Source organism: Ochotona curzoniae, unplaced genomic scaffold (assembly GCF_017591425.1).
Source record: "Ochotona curzoniae isolate NIBS_2020 unplaced genomic scaffold, NIBS_Ocur_1.0 scaffold_4701, whole genome shotgun sequence".
Classification (NCBI taxonomy): Eukaryota; Metazoa; Chordata; class Mammalia; order Lagomorpha; family Ochotonidae; genus Ochotona; species Ochotona curzoniae.
In genome coordinates, this window is record NW_024467122.1 from 51,021,796 (window position 1) to 51,044,511 (window position 22,716).

Sequence of the window (22,716 nt, forward strand, 5' to 3'; positions counted from 1 at the left end):
TGTAAAAAAAAAATAAATAGTTAATGTATATTAATACAAGGCTGTGCCTTCTTGTGGATGCCAATAAATCCAGAACTATCAGTGACTTAACATAATAAATGTTTATTATTCATTCATATAAATCCAGTATGAGTTGGGGCACATCTCCTTCATAGGATGACTCAAGGATTTAGTCTTCCTCCTTCTCATGATGTCGTTGTTTCAACACGCCAAAAACAGGGCAGGGAAGAAAATATAGAGACCTCAACAACACTCTCAAGTCTTCTGGAGCAGAAGTGTGCTGCATGCCGCTTGTGTTCATAGCTCCTGGCCAGAACTAGACACATTGCCCAGTCTAAAGCCAGGGGGACTGGGAGATGCCCAGGAGCTCATTGTCTTGAGTTACCACTAGTTTGTGCTATGGTTAATCATTTGTTTTCTCACTTTCAAAAGTTGGAAATTATAAAACTGTGGTTCCTCCTTAATTAATATTTTATACCTTTCATTGTACATTTGAAAAAGCAAGAGAACTTTAATTTTTTTAAATTATAGAAGTAAAGATATAAAAGGAGCATGATCGATTTCTAATCGTGCTCTTATCAGTGATCTCTGTTCCACAGCACTGCTGGTGGAAGTATTTGGCTTATGATGAGTATCTTAGGTTCAAGGAAGTCTTAAAGTACTGTATAAAAATAAAATGAATTGGGCCCTGCGCAGTGGCGCAAGTGGTTAAGGTCCTTGCACACCGGGATCCCATATGGGCGCCGGTTCTATCCCGGCAGCCCCGCTTCCCGTCCAGCTCCCTGCCTGTGGCCCGGGAAAGCAGTCGAGGATGACCCAAAGCTTTGGGACCCTGCACCCGCGTGGGAGACCCAGAAGAGGCTCCTGGCTCTGGATCGGCATAGTATCGACCCGTTGCGCTCACTTGGGGAGTGAATCATAGGACGGAAGATCTTCCTCTCTGTCTCTCCTCTCTGTATATCTGCCTTTCCAATAACAAAATAATAAAAATAAATCTTTGAAAAAAAATAAAATGAATTAATCAGGCAAATATTTATGGAAAGAATTTAAAGACGCATGTTATATACCAGGCATTATTCTAGGGTAGAGTTGAATTTATTACCTCCGTCAGATCCCAGCTGATGTGACAAATATTTAGGATGAAATGACAGGACTATGGGAGAAAGATAGGGAAGCAGTATTATTTACTCTGTATTCAAGCTATCATGTGAAAAAGTCCTAGTTCTGTATTTTTATGTTTATTCTGTGCGTTGTCTTCATTATCCTCTTAAATCATGAAGTCACTAATTGACCTTGCTATTGTGTGCTCTCTAGGTACCGGATCTTTGCTTTTGATCATGACCTCTTCAGCTTTGCAGATCTCTCTTTCGGCAAGTGGCCTGTGGTTCTGATCACCAATCCTAAACCACTCCTCTATACTTGTGCCAAACACGAACCACTGGAAAGACTCCTTCATTCAACACACATCAGGTGTGTAGTAGCTTTTCCAGAACTTTCAGTTTGACGTTGGTAGAGAATAAGTCCTGAGACTATGCTCCCATCTGAAAGCGATGTGATGCCCCTCTTTACTTCTCTCAATAATGTAACATTGGATACAGTTCTTATTTTTGTTTACATTGTTAAAAAATACATTTTTTTTAAGCTGGAGGAATTGTAAAATCATCCAGAAACCCCAAATCCTATCATTATTATTTTTGTGTACTATATCCTAACCTTTATAAATGCATGTTTTACATTGCTATAATAGTACTATATATTTTCTCTAGTATCCTATTTTTTAAAATTTGCATCCTGTATCAGAAATGGTTTTTCACTTTGCTACATAGCCTTCCAAACATTTTGCTAGAAGCCTTCCAAGAGCTGCAAAATCAGTAGGGAATAGAAAATTTGGCTAGTGTGAGGATTCACTGATATAGATGCTTAGAATTTTATTTGGACATAAATATTCTTTTTTCCAAAGAATCAGACAACTTTTTTTTTTTTCAAATTCAAGGGCATTTTTAATGTACTGTATTTTATTTTGTAGAGTAATACAACATAGGCTTTGGAAAATGGGGTGATGGGTTCCAGGTCTGTTCATGCCCCCAAGCTGCGTTATTGGTAACATTTCTAAGTTTTCCTTTTTAGGCATTCTCTTTCAGGAATTTTTTTTATAGTTATGGGACATAATCTATTTTTTAAGATTTATTTATTTTTATTAGAAAGGCAGATTTACACAGAGAAGGAGAGACAGAAATAAAGATCTTCCATCTGCTAGTTCACTCCCCAAACGTTGCTGAACCAATCCAAAGCTAGGAGCCAGGAGTCCCTTCAGGTCTCCCACGTGGGCATAGGGTCCCAAGGCTTTGGGCTGTCCTCCACTGTTTTCCTAGACCACAAGAAGGGAAAGAAAGTGGAGCAGCCGAAACATGAACTGCGTCCATATGGGATGCCAGAGTTTGCAGGCTGAGGATTAGCAAATTGAGCCATCTTACTGGCCCCGGCATAATCTATTCTAATTCCTATGTATTTTTTTTAATACAAACAAAACATCATAACTTACCCAACAATTTTTCTTTCTTGCTAGTGAAATTTGCCTTCTAGTTAAATCCTTTTTAATACTGGCAAAATAGACATAACATAAAATATACCATTTTAATAATTTGAAGTATGCGACTCAGAATTAAGTACATTGACACTGTTGTGCAGTCCTCACCACGACCCCATCGCCAGAGCTTTTTTTCACTTGTAAAACTGAACCTCTGTGTCCCGTAAACAGTAACGCTCCGACTCACCCCTCAACAAAGCCTTTGCCAACTTGTGTCTAAGAATTTGACAGCTTTAGATGCCCATATTTGCGCTTTCCTGTTTGGCTTATTTCACTTAACATAATGTCCTTAAGATTCATCCATGCTCTGGCACATGTCAGAAATTTCTTCTTTTGGAGAGCACTGAATAATATCTCACTGCATACACATAATGACAGACCTCGGAACTGCACCCACCTCTTGCTGTGTTAAGACATCTGTGAATTTGAGTGTGCAAATAGCTGCACAAGCCTCTCCTTTCATTTGGATATATACTCCAAAGTGGGATTACTGAATCTTAATTTATTTTTTTCCATATTTTTTCTTTATTTTTTACAATCTGTACATAGTTAATTAGGACACAAAGGTTCAAGGACTATAGAAAAGTGGGTAAGACTATTATTTCCACATTTTTTTTTGTACCTGGGGTAAAAGCGGGAGGTAAAGGGAGAAGCCCCATCCAGCCTCCCACCCATCCCAGGTCACTGACATGGGGCATGCTCTGAGGGTCCTGCTCAAGTGGTTTTGATAGTTCAACAGTTATGAATTGCTGCCAATCTTGCCATTACAAACACGATGAGATCGCTGAAGAATCCACTGATTGACATAGTCCATCTTAGAGTCTTCGTTTGCCTAGTTTTTCACTGTCAACAGATGGATAGGGTAGTTGATTGATTTGTCTGTCCTCTGACTTTTCATGATTAGGATTCTGAGTCTGGCAGTTTTACTGGGGAATAATTTATTTTTAAAAATATATTTATTTGATCACTTCTCGGCCTTTTGGCTAAGATCATGTGTAGTATCTGTTCTTATCAGTTTAAAAATATATTTATTTGAAAGAGTTAGTGAGACAGAGAATGTTAAGGAGAAGGAGGGAGAAGGGAAGAGAGAGGGACATCTTCCATCTGCTGGTTCAACTTCATGACTGGCTGGAACAGCTGTGGTTGAGCTAGGCTGAAGCCAGGAGGCAGGAACTTCATCCAAGTCTTCTACATGGGTACCGGGGCCCAAGTACTTGGGCCATCTCCTGCTTTCTCAGGTGCATTAGCGGGGACTAATACTGAAATTTGAGGCATTTAGGATGTGAACCAGAATTCAGGTGGGATGCAGCATCATTGGCAACATGTCAGCATACCAACCCCAGTAATTCTATGTTTAATTCTTTTTTTTGTAAGATTTATTTTATTTTTATTGGAAAGTCAGATGTATAGAGAGGAAGATCTTCTGTCTAATGGTTCACTCCCCAAGCGGCAGCGACAGCTGGAACTGAGCCAATCCGAAGCCAGGAGCCTCTTCCGGGTCTCCCACACGGGTGCAGGGTCCCAAGGCTTTGGGCCGTCCTCGACTGCCTTCCCAGGCCACAAGCAGGGAGCTGGATGGGAAGTGGGGTTGCTGGGATTAGAACCAGCCCCCATATGGGATCCCAGCATGTCTAAGGTGAGGACCTTAACCACTATGCTATTGCACCAGGCCCCTATGTTTAATTCTTTAAAAAAGCTGCTATACTGTTTTTTTGTGGAGGCTATAACATTTAACATTGCTACCAGAAGAGCACTCAGCATGTAGTTACTTTTTTGTTGTTATGATTTATTTATTGGAAAGGCAGATATACAGAGGGAAGGAGAGACAGAGAGATCTTCCGTTTGCTGGTTCACTCCCCAAGTGGCCACAATGGCCAGAGCTAAGCGTATCTGAAGCCAGGAGCCAGGAACTTCTGGGTCTCCCGTGTGGGTCCAAGGTCCCAAGGCTTTGGGCTATCCTCTACTGTTTTCCCAGGATACAAGAAGGAAGCTGGATGGGAAGTGGAGCAGCTGGGATATGAACCGGCACCCATATTGGATCCCGGAGTGTGCAAGGCGAGGACTTTAGCCACTAGGCTATCTCGCTGGGCCCCCAATTACTTTTAAAAGCAGATGCTAATTTATTAGCTTGCCAATAAAAATAAGCATCATATTTACAGCATTCTTAAAATTATTTTGTTATTAAAAATATTGTGTAAAATAGTAATCTTAATCTAAAAGAAGGGATACCAACCTGTTTATTTATTGATCACTGATAAGTGAGACATGCATCAGTCAGGCAGGTTTTTTGATAGGCGCTAGATATCAGGGTTAAGCATTATACTCTCTGGAAGGGCCTGACAGTTCAACCTGATTCTGCTGTCGCTTCTTTTGGGCAGAATCGAATGAATAGATGATACGTGTGGCATAGGGATAACAAAGTAACTTGTCATCCCTGTATTTTCTTCTTAAGAGAGTAAACAGGACTTCAGGAAGTTGCTTAGTTTACAATAGCTGAATTTTTGAAAATAAATTTTCTTTTCTATAAAGAGTTTTTAAGTTTCTAATTTCTTAGCAACTCATGTTTGTTGATTTGTCCAACTCAAAAAGCTTCCATTTAGAAAGAAATGAGACAGTGGTCCTGGGAGTTGTGCGATGTGATCATTCCACCTACACAAGTATTTCTAGGTGATGAAACGTATTCTCCCTTATAAAAAAAATGACAAACGCCTAAAACTATGCATTCAATGTATGTTCTTATTTTAGAGTCTTGGCCTTTTCCTTGTGCTCCATTACATCTGTCACAGTTAAGATTGATGGAATTCATCTAGGCCAGGCTGTTCATTTGTCTGGTCCTATTTTCACACTGAAGTGGAACCCCCAAAACTACAGTAATGGGACACATGACATAGAAGTGATCGTCCAGGTAAGTTAGTAATTTTCAGTTTGCTGTGTCTGTGTTCGGGCAGCAGCCAAAATGAACACTAATTTGTGATTTCTTTTTCTAGTCAATAAACTTAGTTTTAAAAAACCGAATACACAATTTCATTCTGAAAACGAACACTCAGTAGTACTTCTACTGAACAAAGATGGAGAAGGATGTGTAACTACTGGCCATAGTCAACCCTTTAAACATTTTTAAGATTTATCGATTTATTTAGTAGAGTTATAAAGAGAGAGACAGAGAAAGAGAAATCTTCCCTTTCCTGTTTCATCCCTCACATACATGCAAAATTTGGATCTGAGCCAGGCCAAAGCCTAGAAACTCCATCTTTGTCTCTCTGTTGGGTGATGGGGGGCCCACTTACCTGGGTCATCTTTTGCTGCCTTCTCAGGGAGCTGAGTTGAAAGTGGCACAGCCAGGACAACAACCTGCACCCACATGAGTTGCCTGTGTCGCAAAGTGGTAGCTTAATGTGCTATGCTACAGGACTAGCCTCTACTGCTTTTTTTTTAACCTCAGGAAAACCAAAAAAATTTTTTATTTGTTAAGACAGATCAGATTTATGGAGAGAAGGAGAGACAGAGAGAAGGATGTTCCATCTGCTGGTTCTTTCTCCAAGTAGTTGCAATAGCCAGAGCTGAGCCAATCCAAAGCCGAGAGCCAGCAGCTTCCTCTGGGTCTCCCATATGATGCAGGGTCCCAATGCTTTGGGCAGTCCTCTACTGCTTTCCCAGGCCACAAGCAGGGAACTGGATGGGAAGTGCAGCATATGGGACTCAAACTGGCACCCATATGGTATTCTGGTGCGTGCAAGGTGAGACTTTAACCATTAAGCCATTTCTCCAGGCTCTAAGGAAATCATTCTTCCTTCCAACTCTAGCAAATTTCCTAATGTACCCAAAGATAATGAAATAGGTCAAAAACAGGCATTTATGGGCCCGGCGGTGTGGCCTAGCAGCTGAAGTCCTCACCTTGAACGCCCCGGGATCCCATATGGGCGCTGGTTCTATCCCGGCAGCCCTGCTTCCCTTCCAGCTCCCTGCTTGTGGCCTGGAAAAGCAGTTGAGGACGGCCCAAAGCTTTGGGACCCTGTACCCGTGTGGGAGACCTGGAAGAAGTTCCTGGCTCCTGGCTTTGGATCGGCATAGCATCAGACGTTGTGCTCACTTTGGGAGTGAATCATCGGACGGAAGATCTTCCTCTCTGTCTCTCCTCTCCGTATATATGACTTTCCAATAAATAAATCAATCTTTAAAACAAACAAAAAAACAGGCATTTATGTATGCATGCCTTTGGTTAGTGTCTGTAAATATAGTAAAGTTATTGGGCCCGGCGCGGTGGCGCAAGTGGGTAAGGCCCTCGCCTTGCACGCCCGGGATCCCATATGGGCGCCGGTTCTAATCCTGGCAGCCCTGCTTCCCTTCCAGCTCCCTGCCTGTGGCCCAGGAAAGCAGTCGAGGACAGCCCAAGGCTTTGGGACCCTGCACCCGTGTGGGAGACCCGGAAGAGGCTCCTGGCTTCAGATCGGCATAGTATTGGCTGTTGCGCTCACTTGGGGAGTGAATCATCAGATGGAAGATCTTCCTCTCTGTCTCTCCTCTCTGTATATCCGCCTTTCCAATGAAAAAATATATAGTAAAGTTATATCACTTTAAAGAATAAATATAATTAATTTGAAAGGCAATTAGAAACACAAAGAGGGGGACGGAAAAGTGACAGAGACAGAAAGAGAAAGAAAAATTTTCCTTCCACAATAGCCAGGTTAGGCCAGAATTAGGAGCTCCATTCTGATCTCCCACCTGTGTGACAGGTGGGTAGCAGGGACCCAAGCACTTGGACCATCTTCTGTTGTCTTCCTAAGAGCATTAACAGGGAGCTGCAGGAGAAGAGCAGTCAGGAACTGAACTGGTTCTTTGAAATATAGGATGCTGACGTTGCAAGTGATAGCTTAACTTGCTACCCATAACACCAGTCCTGGTGTCATTTTGTGAAAGCTCCAGAACATAGACTTCCAGGGTATCAAAGGAAGGTTGTTTGGGTGATTTTGTATTGTTAGCATACACAGTTAACAGTCTACCTGTCCTTACCATGTTTCAGTTTTAAGACATTTGATTTATTAGCACCTACCAGTGTAGAAAGTGGTAATCATAGACAAAACAGAGTAGCTTCATCAAACTCTATCAGAAATAATTTGTGTTGTATTAGCTTCTAAGAAAAAAGTCAATTTATACAACTTTTTGATTTTATGATAGTTTAAAACTATTTAGTTGTCTAGAGCTGTTGTAATGTGAACATCAAATAATCCTTCAGAAAACACTTGTAATTATTTTCATTATTTATTTTTTTAAAGATTTATTTTTATTATTTTGTTATTGGAAAGGCGGATATACAGAGAGGAGAGACAGAGAGGAAGATCTTCCGTCCGATGATTCACTCCCCAAGTGAGTGCAACGGCCGGTGCTATGCTGATCCGATGCCAGGAGCCTCTTCCGGGTCTCTCACGCGGGCGCAGGGTCCCAAAGCTTTGGGCTGTCCTTGACTGCTTTCCCAGGCCACAGGCAGGGAGCTGGATGGGAAGTGGAGCTGCCAGGATTAGAACTGGTGTCCATATAGGATCCCGGGGCATGCAAGGCGAGGATTTAGCCATTAAACTGTTGTGCTGGCACCCCCTCTCTTTTCTAAACCAGTTTTCAGAATGATGAGTCATCAGAGGTGACCAGTGAGACTTTGTTTGTATTAACATGCTTCATGAGTTCAATATTTTAAAAACGTATGTTTGGTGTATATTTGGTTAACCCTCAGCTTTTACTCTCTTTTCAAATTGTTCCATCTTAGATTAGTGTGGAGCTCTTCCTGTTGACTATAGGTCCTTTGAAATAACTGCAATAGTCTTTGTTGTTGTTGTTTTTTTGTTTGTTTTTACTAAGTATGACAAGATAGTCAAAGCTCTTGTTCACTTCATACTCAGACTAAAATCAGCCATTTCTGTAAGAGCACGGTTACCTTGTAATGAGAAATGATGTTTTGATACCACAGTCTTAGCGTGGCCCAGAAGACCTAGTGCTTTTGGATTTGTAATCATTGTTAGTTCTTCTCAGTCCACAAAGGCAAATGAATTTTTTTGAAGAAAATAATCATGCATGTCTGCTGATAATTCTAGTTCAAGTCTAGCATTATAAGGTTTAGAATAAATGCTATAAAAATATGTGTAGAAGGAGCTGGCTTTTAGCTAGCAATTACTATGCCACCTTCCCATATCACACATAGTCATGCTTGGATTACATTCCTGCCCCTGACTCTAGCCTCCCACTAATGTAGACTTTGGGAGACGCAGTGATGGCTCAGACAATTGAGTTCCTGCCATTTACATGGGAGACCTGGATTATGACTCATCAATCCTGGCCTAGCTCCAGGCGTTACATGCTTCTGGGCAGCGAACTCTCATAAGAGCTCTCTCTGTCTCTTTCTCGACACATTTTTTAAAACAAGAAAATTCTGCAAGTATTTGGAAGGAAATTAAAAATAAGTGAACAAAAATGAAGATGTTCAGAAAAAAAACAAACTATTGAGAATGTTTTGAGTTACTTTTGTAAGTAGTGAATGTAATACAGAAGATTATATAAGTTAATTTTTTTATTTGAAAAGGAGAGAGCAGGAGTAAAAGAGCTAGCGTCCATCTGGTCACTGTCCAGGTACTCACAGAACTGGGCCAAGCCGAAGCAAAGAACTGGAAACTGTGTACCAGTCTCTCATGTGGGTGGCAGGAAGCTACAGAGAGGAACTGGAACTAGAGATTGAAACCAGGGACCTCAACCACCAAGCTAAACACCTGCACCCTAAACTTGTTTAAATGTTCATGCAAATGACCTGTGCTGTGCTGATAACTAGGATTCTGCTGGAAGAAGCAAGAATGTTCGCCACACATTTTCTATTCAAGAGAATATTCATCTCACATTTGATCCTGTGGCCTCCTTTATTCTCCTTACCGAGCACTGTACTGTGGTGAGTGAATTCAGTTAAACATGATGTATGCACTTATTGGATATGGTAAATGCAAAGTCATCAATAATGTAATCATGTGACAAGAACAAATTGGACAACTACTCCAGTTAAATGATAACAGCATAAATTTGGGTGAATACAGACTTAAGGTGAATTATGTCAGCCAGTGGACATCAGGAGGGCTACCTTGTCCTTGGATTGGTGAAATCGACAGCATTTCAGAACTATCCAAACCACTTGGGCAGAACCCTTGGAACATGCACCACATTGGGACCCTGAGTTGATATTGGGTAATGGTTCCCCATCCCTGGGTACTGGAACTTTTGGGAGGCTGGGTATGGCTTCCCCCTTTATCTCTCGCTCTCCCCTTCTCCCAAAATATTTATCAGAAATAAATTTAAAAATATGTATGTATACGTATGTTTGGAAAAAATATTAGTACACTCAGGACTAGCTCAATGGGAGAGATGTGTAGGGCACAGTGTGGGGTGTAGCACGATGCAGGCACACACTAGCTTCACGGCATCTTCATGTGCTTTATCTTCATGTGCTTATCAGCCTGGAAGCTCTCTGAAGCTCCTTGGTTAGGGCTTTGGTAGAGGTATCATCATTAAGGTATTATAAATTAACTGGCCATTGGTGATCAATTCAACAATGCAGTAGTGAGAGGCTGAAACTTCCCCACCCTCAAAATACACTCCTCCTGGAAGCCAACCCCATCCTTCAAGGGTTTGCAAAAGTCACTACAAACTCTGACTTAGAGGAAAGGAGCTTGTTACAAATAACAAAACACACTTCTTTTGCTGTTTCACTCCAGAGGTAAGTGAGGAGTCAAAGACCAAACATAGTCACGGGCAGCTTTTTTTTTTCTTCTAATGATCATTTATTTAATTAATTTATTTTTAATCTACTTGAAAGGCAGAGCAAAAGAGAGGGAGAGGAAGAGGGATTTTTTTCATCTGTTGTTTCACTTCTCAACTGCCCGCAGTTAGTCAGCAGCGGGTCACACCAAAGTCGAGTCTAGAACTCCATCTGGGTAGCTGGATTAGAAATGGACAAGAATTGAACCATATGGGATGTTGGCATCCAAAGAGGTGGTTTACTTAACTCACTATTGTGCAATGCCAATCAGCACTGAAATACATACTGAGAAGTACATTTAAACAATGCCATCATTGTGTGAACATGATGGAATGTATTCAGATAAACTAAGATAGCTTATGATATTACTAGGCAATATAATTTTTTTTAAAGATTCATCCATTTTTTTATTGGAAAGTCAGATTTATGGAGAGGAGAGACAGAAAGATCTTCCATTGTCTGAATCACTCCCTAAGTGGCTGCAACAGTGGAGCTGAGCCAATATGAAGCCAGGAGCCAGGAGCTTCTTCCAGGTCTCCCACATGGGTACAGAGTCCCAAGGCTTTGGGACATCCTCTACTGCTTTCCCAGGTCACAAACAGAGAGCTGGAAAGGAAGTACAGCAGCCAGAACATGAATTGGCATCCATATGGAATCCTGGTACATGCATATGGCAAGGACTTTAGCCACGAGGACTTTAGCCAGGCTCTATGCAATATAATGTTTAAGAACCACTATCACATATATGATCCATTATGACAAGGGTTTTAGGAGCCCTGGCCAGGACAAAGATCAAAATATTTATTTGTTATTGTATGTAGTAGCACAGATATTGTTTCCATTTTTTGTTGATGAGGCCAGTTTAAAACACCTAACATGCTGTTGCCATGTATCTTTTTCACATCAGCATCTATTTCTCTGCAGGTCCGGGTTGTCTTTGTGATGATTGTGCTGATCCAGCTTGCTGTTCTCATTACTTTTAGGTATCTAGGATACCCAAAGTTTAAAGGTTAGTCCTGGTGTGTTCTATTGTTAGAAGACTTTATTTCATAGTGCCATAGAATGCTTTCCGATTATCAAGTGATAAACAGAAGCATAAGTTGTTTATATGTGCTCTGTGAAGTGCATGCTTTAAACCAGTACTCTTTTCCCATGATATTCTTGTCTTGAAAAAAAATTAATTTTTGCTGCTACCTAGCAGTAAAATAAGTGGAAGAGTCACAAAAATAGCTCGAAATGACCACCTTTTAATCTAAGTAGCAAGTTCACTTTTAAAAAAAAAAGGTTTATTTATTTTTTTATTGAAAAGACAGATATATAGAAAGATTTTCCATCTGCTGGTTCACTCCTAAAGTGGCCACAAAAGCCTGAGCTGAGCCAATCTGAAACCAAGAGCCAGGAACTTCTTCCAGGTCTCTCACCATGGGTACATGGTCTCAAGACTTTGGGCTGTCCTCTATTGCTTTCCCAGGCCACAAGCAGGGTGGTGGATAGGAAGTGGAGCAACCGGACATAAACCAGCAGCAATATGGGATCCTGGTGCATGCAAGGTGAGGATTTAGCCACTAGGCTATTGTGCCAAGCCCGCAAGTTCATTTTTATATGAAATACTTTTAAATTAGAAAAAATACAGTTGATTCAAATAATTGATGATAAAGTACTAAAAATAGTTATATAAGATTTAAATGGCACATAGATAGTTCTAAGTTAATTGTGCACAGCAGCCTAAAAAAAATTATAAGGAAGACCTTGGCTCACATGCCTTCCAGCTTTCCTGATGGCTGTCTGCACCTTTGTGTACTCCCTTATACCAGATAACGTGGTATAGTCATGAATAATGAACAGTGAGGTTACTCATTCGCAGCCTCTCTAAGAGCAATGTGAATTTTTAAAAAGGGAACGCTGGATAGGGAAGACCCTAACTTCTAACCAGATTCCTTCCTTATTAACCATTTCTTCATAGTTGACAGTCTGCAACTTAGACAAACATTCTTCCGGTGTCAGAATCAAGAGTCCCCAAGAGTGACTAATCAGGATTTGTCTCTCCACCAATGGCCCTAAATGATTAATATGAAAATATGTGCCTGCTTTGTGCCTAGCACCTCTATAAATGTGAAATGTATTGAATTTTGCCTCCACCTAAAAGGGATAATACAGAGTTGTTCGCATGCTATTTCTGAGAATGGCTAAAACAATTTTGCCAAGATTTACAGATGCAAGTTTGGAGCATTCAAAAGGCTGTTGGCTATTTATTTCCTTGAAATTAGGTGGTTTTTTTTTTTTTTTTTTTTTTTTTAGTGAACTTAGTCTGATACCACTGAATAGTCAGGCTTTTCGTGACCTTTGAGAATAATGAGCAGAGGAAAAAAACTTTTCTACATACTGTGCCTTTTCTAATAAGACAACTATTTGTAACCACATACGAAAGCACTGACTTGGACTGTTTAGAAGTGACAAGAGAAGTATAAACATGTAGGTGCAACTAGGTAAATTTTCTCCCTAGTTTTCAGCTACTGCCATCATTCACTGCTTAATCTTACTTTGATCCTATTAGTTGCTTCTGCCTAGGCTAATGGGACAAGTGAGTAAAGTGGAATGGTCCTTTTGGTCTCCCTACATTCTTGTGCTTGAAAACCTCTTTTCATTCCTTCTACATTCTTACAGTGATTCTCAAACCTATACCACGTCAGAAACACCCACAGACATTAAAAAATATGTAGAATACTAAATCCAATCTCAGGTTTATGAAATTGAAACATCTGTGAATCTTTTACTTACTTATTTAGATGCAGGGAGAAACAGAGCTGTCTTCCTCTAGTTCTCTCTCCCAGATACCTGCAATCACTAGAATGGACTGAGCCAAAGCTGGAAGCCAGAAACTCAGTTCTGACCCTTGGTTCCCTGTCACCCAGGGCTTGAGCTATCATGTGCTACATCCCAGAGTGTGCACTCACAGGAAGCTGGACTCAGGCTCAAGCCCTGTAATATGGCGCACAGGTAGAAACCACTTATGTGTGGTCTAAATCCCAAAAGAATCAGTCACAACCTTTTGGCAAGAATTGATAGTGTCTTTCTCCTAGTTTTTTAAGTCACATGAAGATTGAGTATGCATTATGAATTTTAAAGGAACACTAAATTTACATATCAATAATTTATCCTAGCTGCTTTCTTAAATAAGTATAGTATAGTTCTTCCTACACAGTCATATGCTCATCATTGAGGGCATGGACAGTTGCAGAATCCAGCATCCTATTGTCAAGATACAATAAACAGTTTCATTGGGAGTCCATCTTGGATCTGGAAGTAGAGATGCATACTGCATTGCATCCTCACATCTGGATGTGACAGTCTCCATTACACAGTTACTGTACATCCCCTTAAATGAAAAACCACAATACAAAATCAACAGGAAGAAAAATAGAAATTTACAATGTCAATAAGTTAAATTACATGCTGCTAGATATGATAGTCTCCATTACACAGTTACTAAACACATCCCCTTAAATGAAGAGTAAATAACTATTCTTTAAACAATGGAAAAGTTTTGGGCCCAGCATGGTAGCCTATTGGTTAAAATATTCACCCTGAATGCACCGGGATCCCATGTGGGTGCCAGTTCTAATCCTGGCAGCCCTGCTTCCCATCCAGCTCCCTGCTTATGACCTGAGAAAGTAGTCGAGAAGGACCCAAAACCTCGGGGTCCTGCACCCACATAGGAGAACCAGAAGAGGCTCTAGGCTCCTGGCTTTGGATCAGTGCAGCTCTGGTTGTTGTAGCTGCTTGGGGATTGAATCAATGGATGAAAGCTCTTCCTCTCTGTCTCTCCAGCTCTCTGTATATCTGACTTTCCAATTAAAATAGTAATAATAATACAATTTTTAAAAAGAGTGGAAAAATTTGGACAGTTCGTTGATATACATAAATATATTTAAATAAATCATGTAGAAAGCATAGACTTGTTATCCTTGTAACAAGGAGCTATCTTTCAAACTTACATGGAAATAAAATAGTATAGTTCTCTGGCAGATACCTCTGTGGTTTTCAGTAATTTTATATATGTATATATAAAGAAATGTATGTATATTTGTAATTTCAGTAGTATTATGAGATAAACGTAGTAATTATACCTATGCTTCTCTTAATATATGGTGTTACAACTACATTGCTTCTTTGAACATTCTATGCTCTACAGTTATACATTGTTCTCTAGGACTCTGACTTTAAAGTGGTATCCTCTGTATAGTTCCTACATAACACAAGGTTTGCTGCAGGTATAGTAGCTAGCTCCCAGCAGTCATCCAGGGCATGATACAGAGAAAATGAACTTTGCTTCTGTTCACTGGATTTTTCAACTTTTTTGTTTAGAACCTCCTGGAAATATAAATCTTACCTCATTTTCCCTGCATATCTTGTGCAAAGTAAACATCTTCTACTATTCTATGTTGCTGCTGACCATATACACAGTGTTGGGTAAGTAGATAAATCAACCCTAATTTGTAGAAAATCCTGCCAAAGCACATATTGTGAATTTTGACAAGAGAATAGTTTAGATCCTTGAGGGTATAAAAAGTGAAAAGGACATTTATTCACCACCAAGTTCAGGGTACTAAGAAGACCATTAAAGAATCCTATGTTTTGTAAAAACTGTCTCAGAGCAACCTTTGATTACCATAAAGCTTTATCCTTGTTTCAGTGTACTGTCTATTTACTTCATTACATTTATCAGAATTTATGATTATCTTGTTTAATGTTTGTTTTTTCTCACTAGAATATGCATTGGTTTCTTGTGTCCCTTGTTCCGCTCTGTGCCTAGCACTGCACTTAATGCCTTGTGTATGCGGCAGTGAATATTTCCTAGTGCATGGCACTCAGGGAGAGCCCAACATAAACACTCAGTCCACATCTCACTGAGCTCTTCAGCGAACAACGTTACAACAAACACTGATGAAGTTCCTTGGGTACTTACTGAAAACAGGAAGCACTGCAAGTCTCCATTAGGCTCCTTGCTTATATCTTTTGGTGACTCAGTCAATTAGGAGTACATTAACCTATTTGCTGCTGGGATTTAGTCTTTGTTTTACCTTTTCATTCTGTGTTTGGACTTTACTCATAAGTAACACCTGCCAGAACGTTAAAAACATGCCATTTGCATTTTTGTAAATGGTGTCAAGCTGCAGCAGGTTGATTAAAGAAAACTTCAGAGGTAAATTTTCTTGTTAGAAGGTAAACTGAGCAGGTTTTGACATTTGTCTTACCCAAAGGGGTGAACCAAAATATTAAAAATATTTTAAAATATTAAAGGTACAGAGGTTGCTTCGTTTGAAAAGTTGAAATTTGGTGAAAAAAGACTTATTAGGCTAACATGTCTCTTGTAGGGCTTATATAATAGATATTAGAGAAAAAAAACTAGTGATTAAAAACAAATTGAACCCTACTGCTGTGAGCATTGTTAATGTTTACATTTTGAAAAAAGAATTGTGACTGTTTCTTGTCATTTTTTTTTAAAGATTTGTTTATTTTTTATTGGAAAGGCAGAGTTACAGAGACTAGAGAGACAAAGAGAAAAATCTTCCATCTGCTGGTTCACTTCCCAAATTGCTGTAATGGCCGGAGCTGATCCAATCTGAAGGCAGGAACCTCCTCTGGCTCTCCCATGTGGGTGTAGGACCCCAAGGACTCAAGATACCTCCTGCTGCTTTCCCAAGGCCATGAGCTGGGAGCTGGATGGGAAGCATAGTAGCTGGTACTCAAACTGGTGCCCATATGAGATGGCGGTGCTTATAGGTGGAGGATGAACCTGTTGAGCCACCATGCTAGCCCCTCTTATCACTCTTTTAAAAAATTATTTATTTTGGAGTCAGTGCCAGAAAAAGACACTATGAGATAAAATGCTTACAAATGACTAGTCTCATATCTCCTTATTAATCCCATAAATATATCTTACCATGTATAAGGACATTTCAAAATGTTTACGGAAAATGGAATTAGAAGATATATTTTAGTGCAAAATTTTTTGAAATCTGTGATTTTTTTTTTTTCATTACACAATTCCCATGGATTTTAAAATAAAATAGTTGCAGGCCCGGCGTGGTAGCCTAGGGGCTAATGTCCTCACTTTGCATGTGCCGGAATCCCATATGGGCGCTGGTTCTAATCCTGGCAGCCTCACTTCCCATTCAGCTCCCTGCTTGTGGCCTGGGAAAGCAGTTGAGGACAGCCCAAAGCATTGGGACCCTGCACCCACATGGAAGACCTGGAAAAGGCTCCTGGCTCCTGACTTCAGATTGGCATAGTCTAGCCATTGCAGCCACTTAGAGAGTGAATCGATGGACATAAGATCTTTCTCTGTTTCTCCTCTTCTCTGTATATATGACTTTCCAATAAAAATAAAATAAATCCTTTTTTTTAAATTATTTTTTATTGGAAAGGCAGATATACAGAGAGGAGAGACAGAGAGGAAGATCCTCCGTCCAATGATTCACTCCCCAAGTGAGCGCAATGGCTGATGCTATGCCGATCCAAAGGCAGGAGACTCTTCCGGGTCTCCCACGCAGGTGCAGGGTCCCAAAGCCTTGGGCCGTCCTCGACTGCTTTCCCGGGCCACAGGCAGGGAGCTGGAAGGGAAGCGGAGCTGCCGGGATAGAACGGGCGCCCATATGGGACCCTGGGCGTGCAAGGCGAGGACCTTAACCACTTGCGCCACCACGTCGGGCCCTAAAATAAATCTTTTAAAATAAAATAAAATAGTGGCTTTGTTGGCAGAAAGACAGAGCTAGACAAGAGATCTCTATACACCTACAATAGTTGTGACTAAGCTGTACCCAGACTGTGAGTCAGGAACTCAGTCTGGAGTTTCCTTTGTGGATAGAAGGGACTCAACTTCTTAAAGCTTGATTGTTGCTTCCCAGAGTAGAGATTTGCTGGAAGCTGGAATCAGAAGTAGAGCCAGAACTCAAATCCACAAATTTCAGTACGGATGCAGGCTTCCCAAGTACATCTTATCCCTTGCCACATGCCCACCTTTCTGTTCTTTGTGAAGACTCCTCCTATGGAAGTAGAGTGATAGTTGTCTGATCTCCTTTTCTGCCCTTTGTTCCTCTCAGGACCATGGTTTTGTGGTGAAATCATTGATGGCCATTTGGGTTGCTGCTTTTCCTTTGGAACTTTTGTTAGTGGACATTTCCTACAAGGCAGTGTTACATTTATAGTTGGAATTCTGCAGGTAAGGTACCAGAACTGCAGTTCGAGAGAATCTTGGTCTTGTTGGATTAAATGCATAGCATTTACGAATAAAATCCAGATTTCTAAACTAAATACCATAAATCATCTTTCCAACTTTATTTTCAGGGCAATTTTTATTAACTGATGTTTTGTTTGCCTTTAGAGTGTTTCCTAAGTTTTGTCTTTTGTTACTGTCATATAAACATCTAAAATGCTTTTTTGGACTACATTCAGGTTTTATAAGAAGAAAAAGAAGTTTTTATTTGTTTTGTTGCACTTTATTGTTGACAAAAATGAAATTTGGGAGTTATGGTAGAAAAATTAGATTCTGAGTAAACCAAAACTGATTATGGTAAGGAAGAAGAAACTATTTCAGAGGGAAGAAGAAAAAAATAGACATGAAAAAAATGGGTCCCTTATTCAGAGGGAACTGCACAAAGCAAAAGCTAGACCTCAGGGTCTCAGTAACATCCTTGCTTTATGCTTATTTGAGAAACACTAATATATTTAATTTTTACATTGAATTCCTTTAAAGTAAACATACCCTCCAAAAATTCCTGATCCATAGCAAAAGTCCATGAGCAAATTTGAAAAGTATCTACCTAACTATTTTATTCACCTAATGGGACTTGTGGACCAACATCTGAGATAGGCTGGGAGTTTTGAAAGAGATGTGGAAACACTGAAATGTTCAAAACAAGTTCAAGGTCTCCAAACAGGGCAATGAAACCTAGCAGGATTAGACAGCCAAGTGGAGCGGAGGAGGGGGAAGGAGAAAAGGGGACTCTGCGTTGCAGACACTGACCTGCTCCAGACCCTTGTACTCAGAGCAGCATTATACATGTGAGTAGGTCCTGTGTCCAGTTGCATTCTTCAGGTATGTAGGGGTGGCTGTTGTCAGGTACACTGTTCATTTGTCTTTGAAAGAGTAGCAGAGGGCCCGGCACAGTGACCTAGTGGCTAAAGTCCTTGCCTTGAATGTTCCGGGATCCCATTTGGGTGCCGGTTCTAATCCCGGCAGCCTGCTTCCCATCCAGCTCCCTGTAATTGGCCTGGGAAAGCAGTCCAGGACAGGCCAAAGCCTTGGAACCCTGCACCGGCGTGGGAGATCTGGAAGACGTTCCTGGATCCTGGCTTTGGATTGGCACAGCACCGACCATTGGAGTCAATTGGGGAGTGAATCATTAGACAGAAGGTCTTCCTTTCTGTCTCTCCTCCTCTCTGTATATTTGAGTTTGCAATTAAAAAAAGAAAGGAAGGAAGAAAGAAAGTCAGACAGACAGACTAGCAGAGTAAGGCAGAGACAGAGACATGTGCTAGATCACTCTTCAAATGCCTGCAGCAGCCAGGCTAAAGCCAGAACAGAAGTCTGTCCAAGACCCCTCGTGTCTGAAAGAAACCCAAGTCCTTCGGCCATTATCAGCTGTATGTTACAAGTACAGAGTGACTGGGACCTGAACCAAATTGTCTGACAATGGATACAGGTAGCCCAAGCACTGGTTTAGCCTTTTGCACCACGATGCCTACAGCCAGAATCACTTTTATACTTTGTGAAACCCAAACCTTACCAAAAAACAAAGCTTTTTTCTTTGTAAATTCTATCATTCACCTTTTTAAAAAAGATTTATTAATTTTTATTGCAAAGTCAGATATGCAGAGAGAGAGGAATCGAAGATCTGTCTGATGATTCACTTCCCAAGTGACTGCAACGGCCAGAGCTGCACCAATCCAGAGACAGGAGCCAGGAACTCTTCTGGGTCTCCCACATGGGTACAGGATCCCAAAGCTTTAGGCTGTCCTTCACTGCTTTCCCAGGCCACAAGCAGGGAGCTGGATGGGAAGTGGAGCTGCCAGGATTGGAACCGGCAACCATATGGGATCCCAGCATGTTCAAGGCGAGGACTTTAGCTGCTAGACTACTGTGCCAGGCCCTATCATTCACATTTTTAAAAAGTTGCATTTTATTTATTTGAAATGTGTAAGAAAAAGAGCGAGCAAGATGTTCCATCTACCTGTTTACTCCCTAAATGAGTGTAATGGCCAGGACTGGGCCAGGCCAAAGCCAGGAAGCCGAGAGCTTCATCAGGATCTTCCTTATGGGAACAGGCCATTTTTGGGCACATTAACAAGTTGCTGGATCAATATCAATAACGCAACAGCCAGAATTCCACCAATACCCAAATGGAATGCCAGCGTTGCAGGTGGCAGCTTAGCTGTGCCACAGTGCTGGTCCTCATATTTTAATGAATATGATCTAGACATCTTTTCACTTCAAGTGCCTGTACAACCAGATGCAATTTCATCTTCCTTTAGATGCCTAACAGACACCTCACCTTAATGTTAATATGTGTCTGATAGGTTCTTCAGTTTCCACCCCAAATCTGTTCCATCATAATTTTTTCCAAGTTAGTTAATGATTCCACTATTTACCCAGTTTCTTCAAGATATATCCCCACATTTTTACATTCTTTCATATCTATGTAAAGTTCATTAGCAGGTTGTACCTTGTTTGATAACCTGCAGTAAGTATATTGGATATATCTGTTACTCCTTGTCTCTGTTACCACCATCTCATTCTAAATTATTTTTTGCCAGCTTTCTTACTGTGGTTCTTGCTCCCATGCTGTCAGTTTACCAGAGAGCATCCCATGTAGTCTTTCTTTTGTAAAGGGCTTATTTATTTTTGTTGGGGAAAGTCAGATTTTATAAAGAGAGGAGAGAGAGAGAGAGAGCGAGAAACAGAGAGATTCTATCTGCTGGTTCACTCCCCCGACTGCAAGGGCGGAGGTGAGCTGATCTGAATCTGGGAGCCTGGAACTTCTTCCAGGTCTCCCATGTGGGAGCAAGGACTAAGGACTTGGACCATTCTCCATTGCCTTCCCAAGCAGCCAGAAACAGGGAGCTGGGTTGGAAGTGGAGCAGCTAGGACACAAACTGGCACCCTTATGGGATGCCAGTGCTACAAAGTGGAGGATTAGCTTGCTGCACCATCGCCCTCCCAACTCCACCACCCCACCCCACTACGTAGTCTTTTTAAAACCTTAATCACCTCAACTATGTCTCAGTTTGAAACCCTTTAAGCAGAGTAGCAACATAATCTGGTTCCTACTGACTGGTCCCATTTCTCCCTGGCTTCTGCTCCAAGAGCATTCTCTTGAAGAGGCCAAGACTGCTCCCACCTCTGGGCCTTTCTTTGGCTTCCTCTGCCTGGAGTGCACTTCCCTCTGTTGACATGTACCTGTCCTTCAACTTCACTCAGTTACCTCTCATGACCCAGTTACTGCTTTCTTTGAACATACCACAATCTGTACTTATCTTTTGTATTTCCTGGCCTCTATTCACCTTGTTAGGATGTTAGCAGTCTTATCACTTTGTTCCTAGAAACTAGCCTAGTGCCTTTCACATAATAGGTGCTAAATGTTTATTGTGTGAATAAATGAAATCACACAACAGTTAAACTTAAAGTATAACTTAGTCCTTCTAATTTGTATTTGAGTGTTCATCAGGTTGCCTCAAACAAAAACACAGAGCTAAATTAAAAAAAAAACAACTAATAATCAACTCCCTCCCCACTTTCTGCTCCCCAAAAGAGTATATATACTCTATGTATGTGTATACATAATTATTCAATTCCAACTTAGACACTGTTAGATATCGACTGTCAATTGAATACTGTACTACAAATTGAAATCTCAATGTAAATTAGTCCTCACCAGAGCACAGGCAAACACATAACTAACGACAAGACAACTGTTGTGTGAGAAGCAAGTATGATCAACAGGCAAAGGGTCACACATCCTTAAGAGGCACCCACAGTGGTGGTATTCAGACCCGAGCCCTCCAAGGTGAGCTAACGGTTCCATGCTCCTTTTCCAGCTGGTGTTTTTCAACATCCCCCTAATGGCTTACCTGTGTTGGAGCCTGCTGCAGCGATGCTTCGGCCACAACTTCAGGTCTCATCTCCATCAAGGAAAATACTTGAAAACTGTACCTGTGCACCTGCTCATGCTCCTGCTCTACATCTGGCAACTTTATTCCTGCTACTTTCTTCATGTGACTCACGGCGCCCTGGCTTTTTTAGTCTCCCCTTTGCGGACCTGGTTGACACTGCTGACCCCTGTGCTCATCTGTTATGTGTGGACACTGAGTGCCACTAAATTTGGAACCTTCATGGTGTATTTGAAAAGCCACCTGAGCTCCTGAGGGTGGTGTCTCGCCACGAAGAGCCAGGTGGAAATCCAGCCTCTGCAGCTGTGTGTCCAGGCTCTGCTCCAGTAGCAGGTGGAAGGCCAGTGTTGGTGTGTGAGCTGCAGGGGAGCTGCTGCTCCTTTGATACTCAGATGTAACAGGGATTACCCACTACGGAGTCCTACATGCTGACTGCAGAAAAGTATCTAAATAATGACTTGATTCTTTCCTTCCCTAAGGAGGCAAAGGATTTGATTTCTATGTGTGAAGAGAAAAATCCTAATCTAGGAGATCCACTGGACAGAGGATGGGTATGTGTATGGGAGCATCTGAGGCCCAGTGATTTTTTTTTTCTTAGGGTTTTCCCATGTAAAGCACCTATCCAGCTACCTGGAACTTAACAGCTGTTAAAGGTGCTATTTTAGGGACAGTGAAACTGTGAACTTGGGCCCAACCCTGAGTACCATTAACATACTAGTTCTTAGCCCTGTTTGCCACAGGGTCTGGGCTCTCATCCCTTAATTGGGGATGGTTTCAACTAATGAGTGAATGAATAAATGCCGTGGGAGGCAAGCTTTTGGCCTAGTGTTTAAGGCACGGTTGAGACAGTCCTGACTGCGCTCCTTCTAGAGTCCAGCCTCCTGATAATGCACGCCCTGGGAGCCAGGGTGCCTGACTGTCACCCACACGGGAGCCTGGGATTTGAGTTTCCTGCTGCTGCTGGTTTGGAGATCTAGTGGAGTGACCCGATAGATGGGAGCACGCTCCGTTCTGTGTGTCTCTCTCTGCCCCCTTTGTCTGCCTCAAATAAATAAATAATTTAAAACAACCAGAAAACACGAGTACTTTCTCCAAAAGACCAAGAGCCAGAACCTTGCTTTGCAGCCCCGCCCCTGGGAAGGAGAGAACTGGTGACCAGTCCTCAGCCTTGGTC

At 41.3% G+C, this 22,716-nt stretch overlaps 1 protein-coding gene and 1 non-coding gene across 4 annotated transcripts in view; both read left to right on the forward strand.

Annotated features, from left to right (window-relative positions):
- The window catches only part of TMEM62 (transmembrane protein 62), a 38,706-nt gene extending 16,087 nt beyond the window's left edge, over positions 1-22,619 (forward strand). For 2 of the 3 annotated variants that reach the window (XM_040969038.1, XM_040969041.1), the window contains 7 exons: positions 1,315-1,470; positions 5,333-5,492; positions 9,399-9,512; positions 11,298-11,382; positions 14,739-14,843; positions 17,477-17,595; positions 21,471-22,619. In XM_040969038.1, coding sequence (XP_040824972.1) covers positions 1,315-1,470; positions 5,333-5,492; positions 9,399-9,512; positions 11,298-11,382; positions 14,739-14,843; positions 17,477-17,595; positions 21,471-21,797 — 1,066 coding nt within the window. In that variant the 3' untranslated portion in view covers positions 21,798-22,619. The remainder of the gene's footprint in view (positions 1-1,314; positions 1,471-5,332; positions 5,493-9,398; positions 9,513-11,297; positions 11,383-14,738; positions 14,844-17,476; positions 17,596-21,470) is intronic. The other variant, XM_040969040.1, reaches the window with a different exon arrangement.
- LOC121149721 lies at positions 3,551-3,734 on the forward strand. The gene has a single exon (XR_005882848.1). It is a non-coding gene; the product is annotated as a U2 spliceosomal RNA (small nuclear RNA).
- Positions 22,620-22,716: the final 97 nt, after the last annotated feature.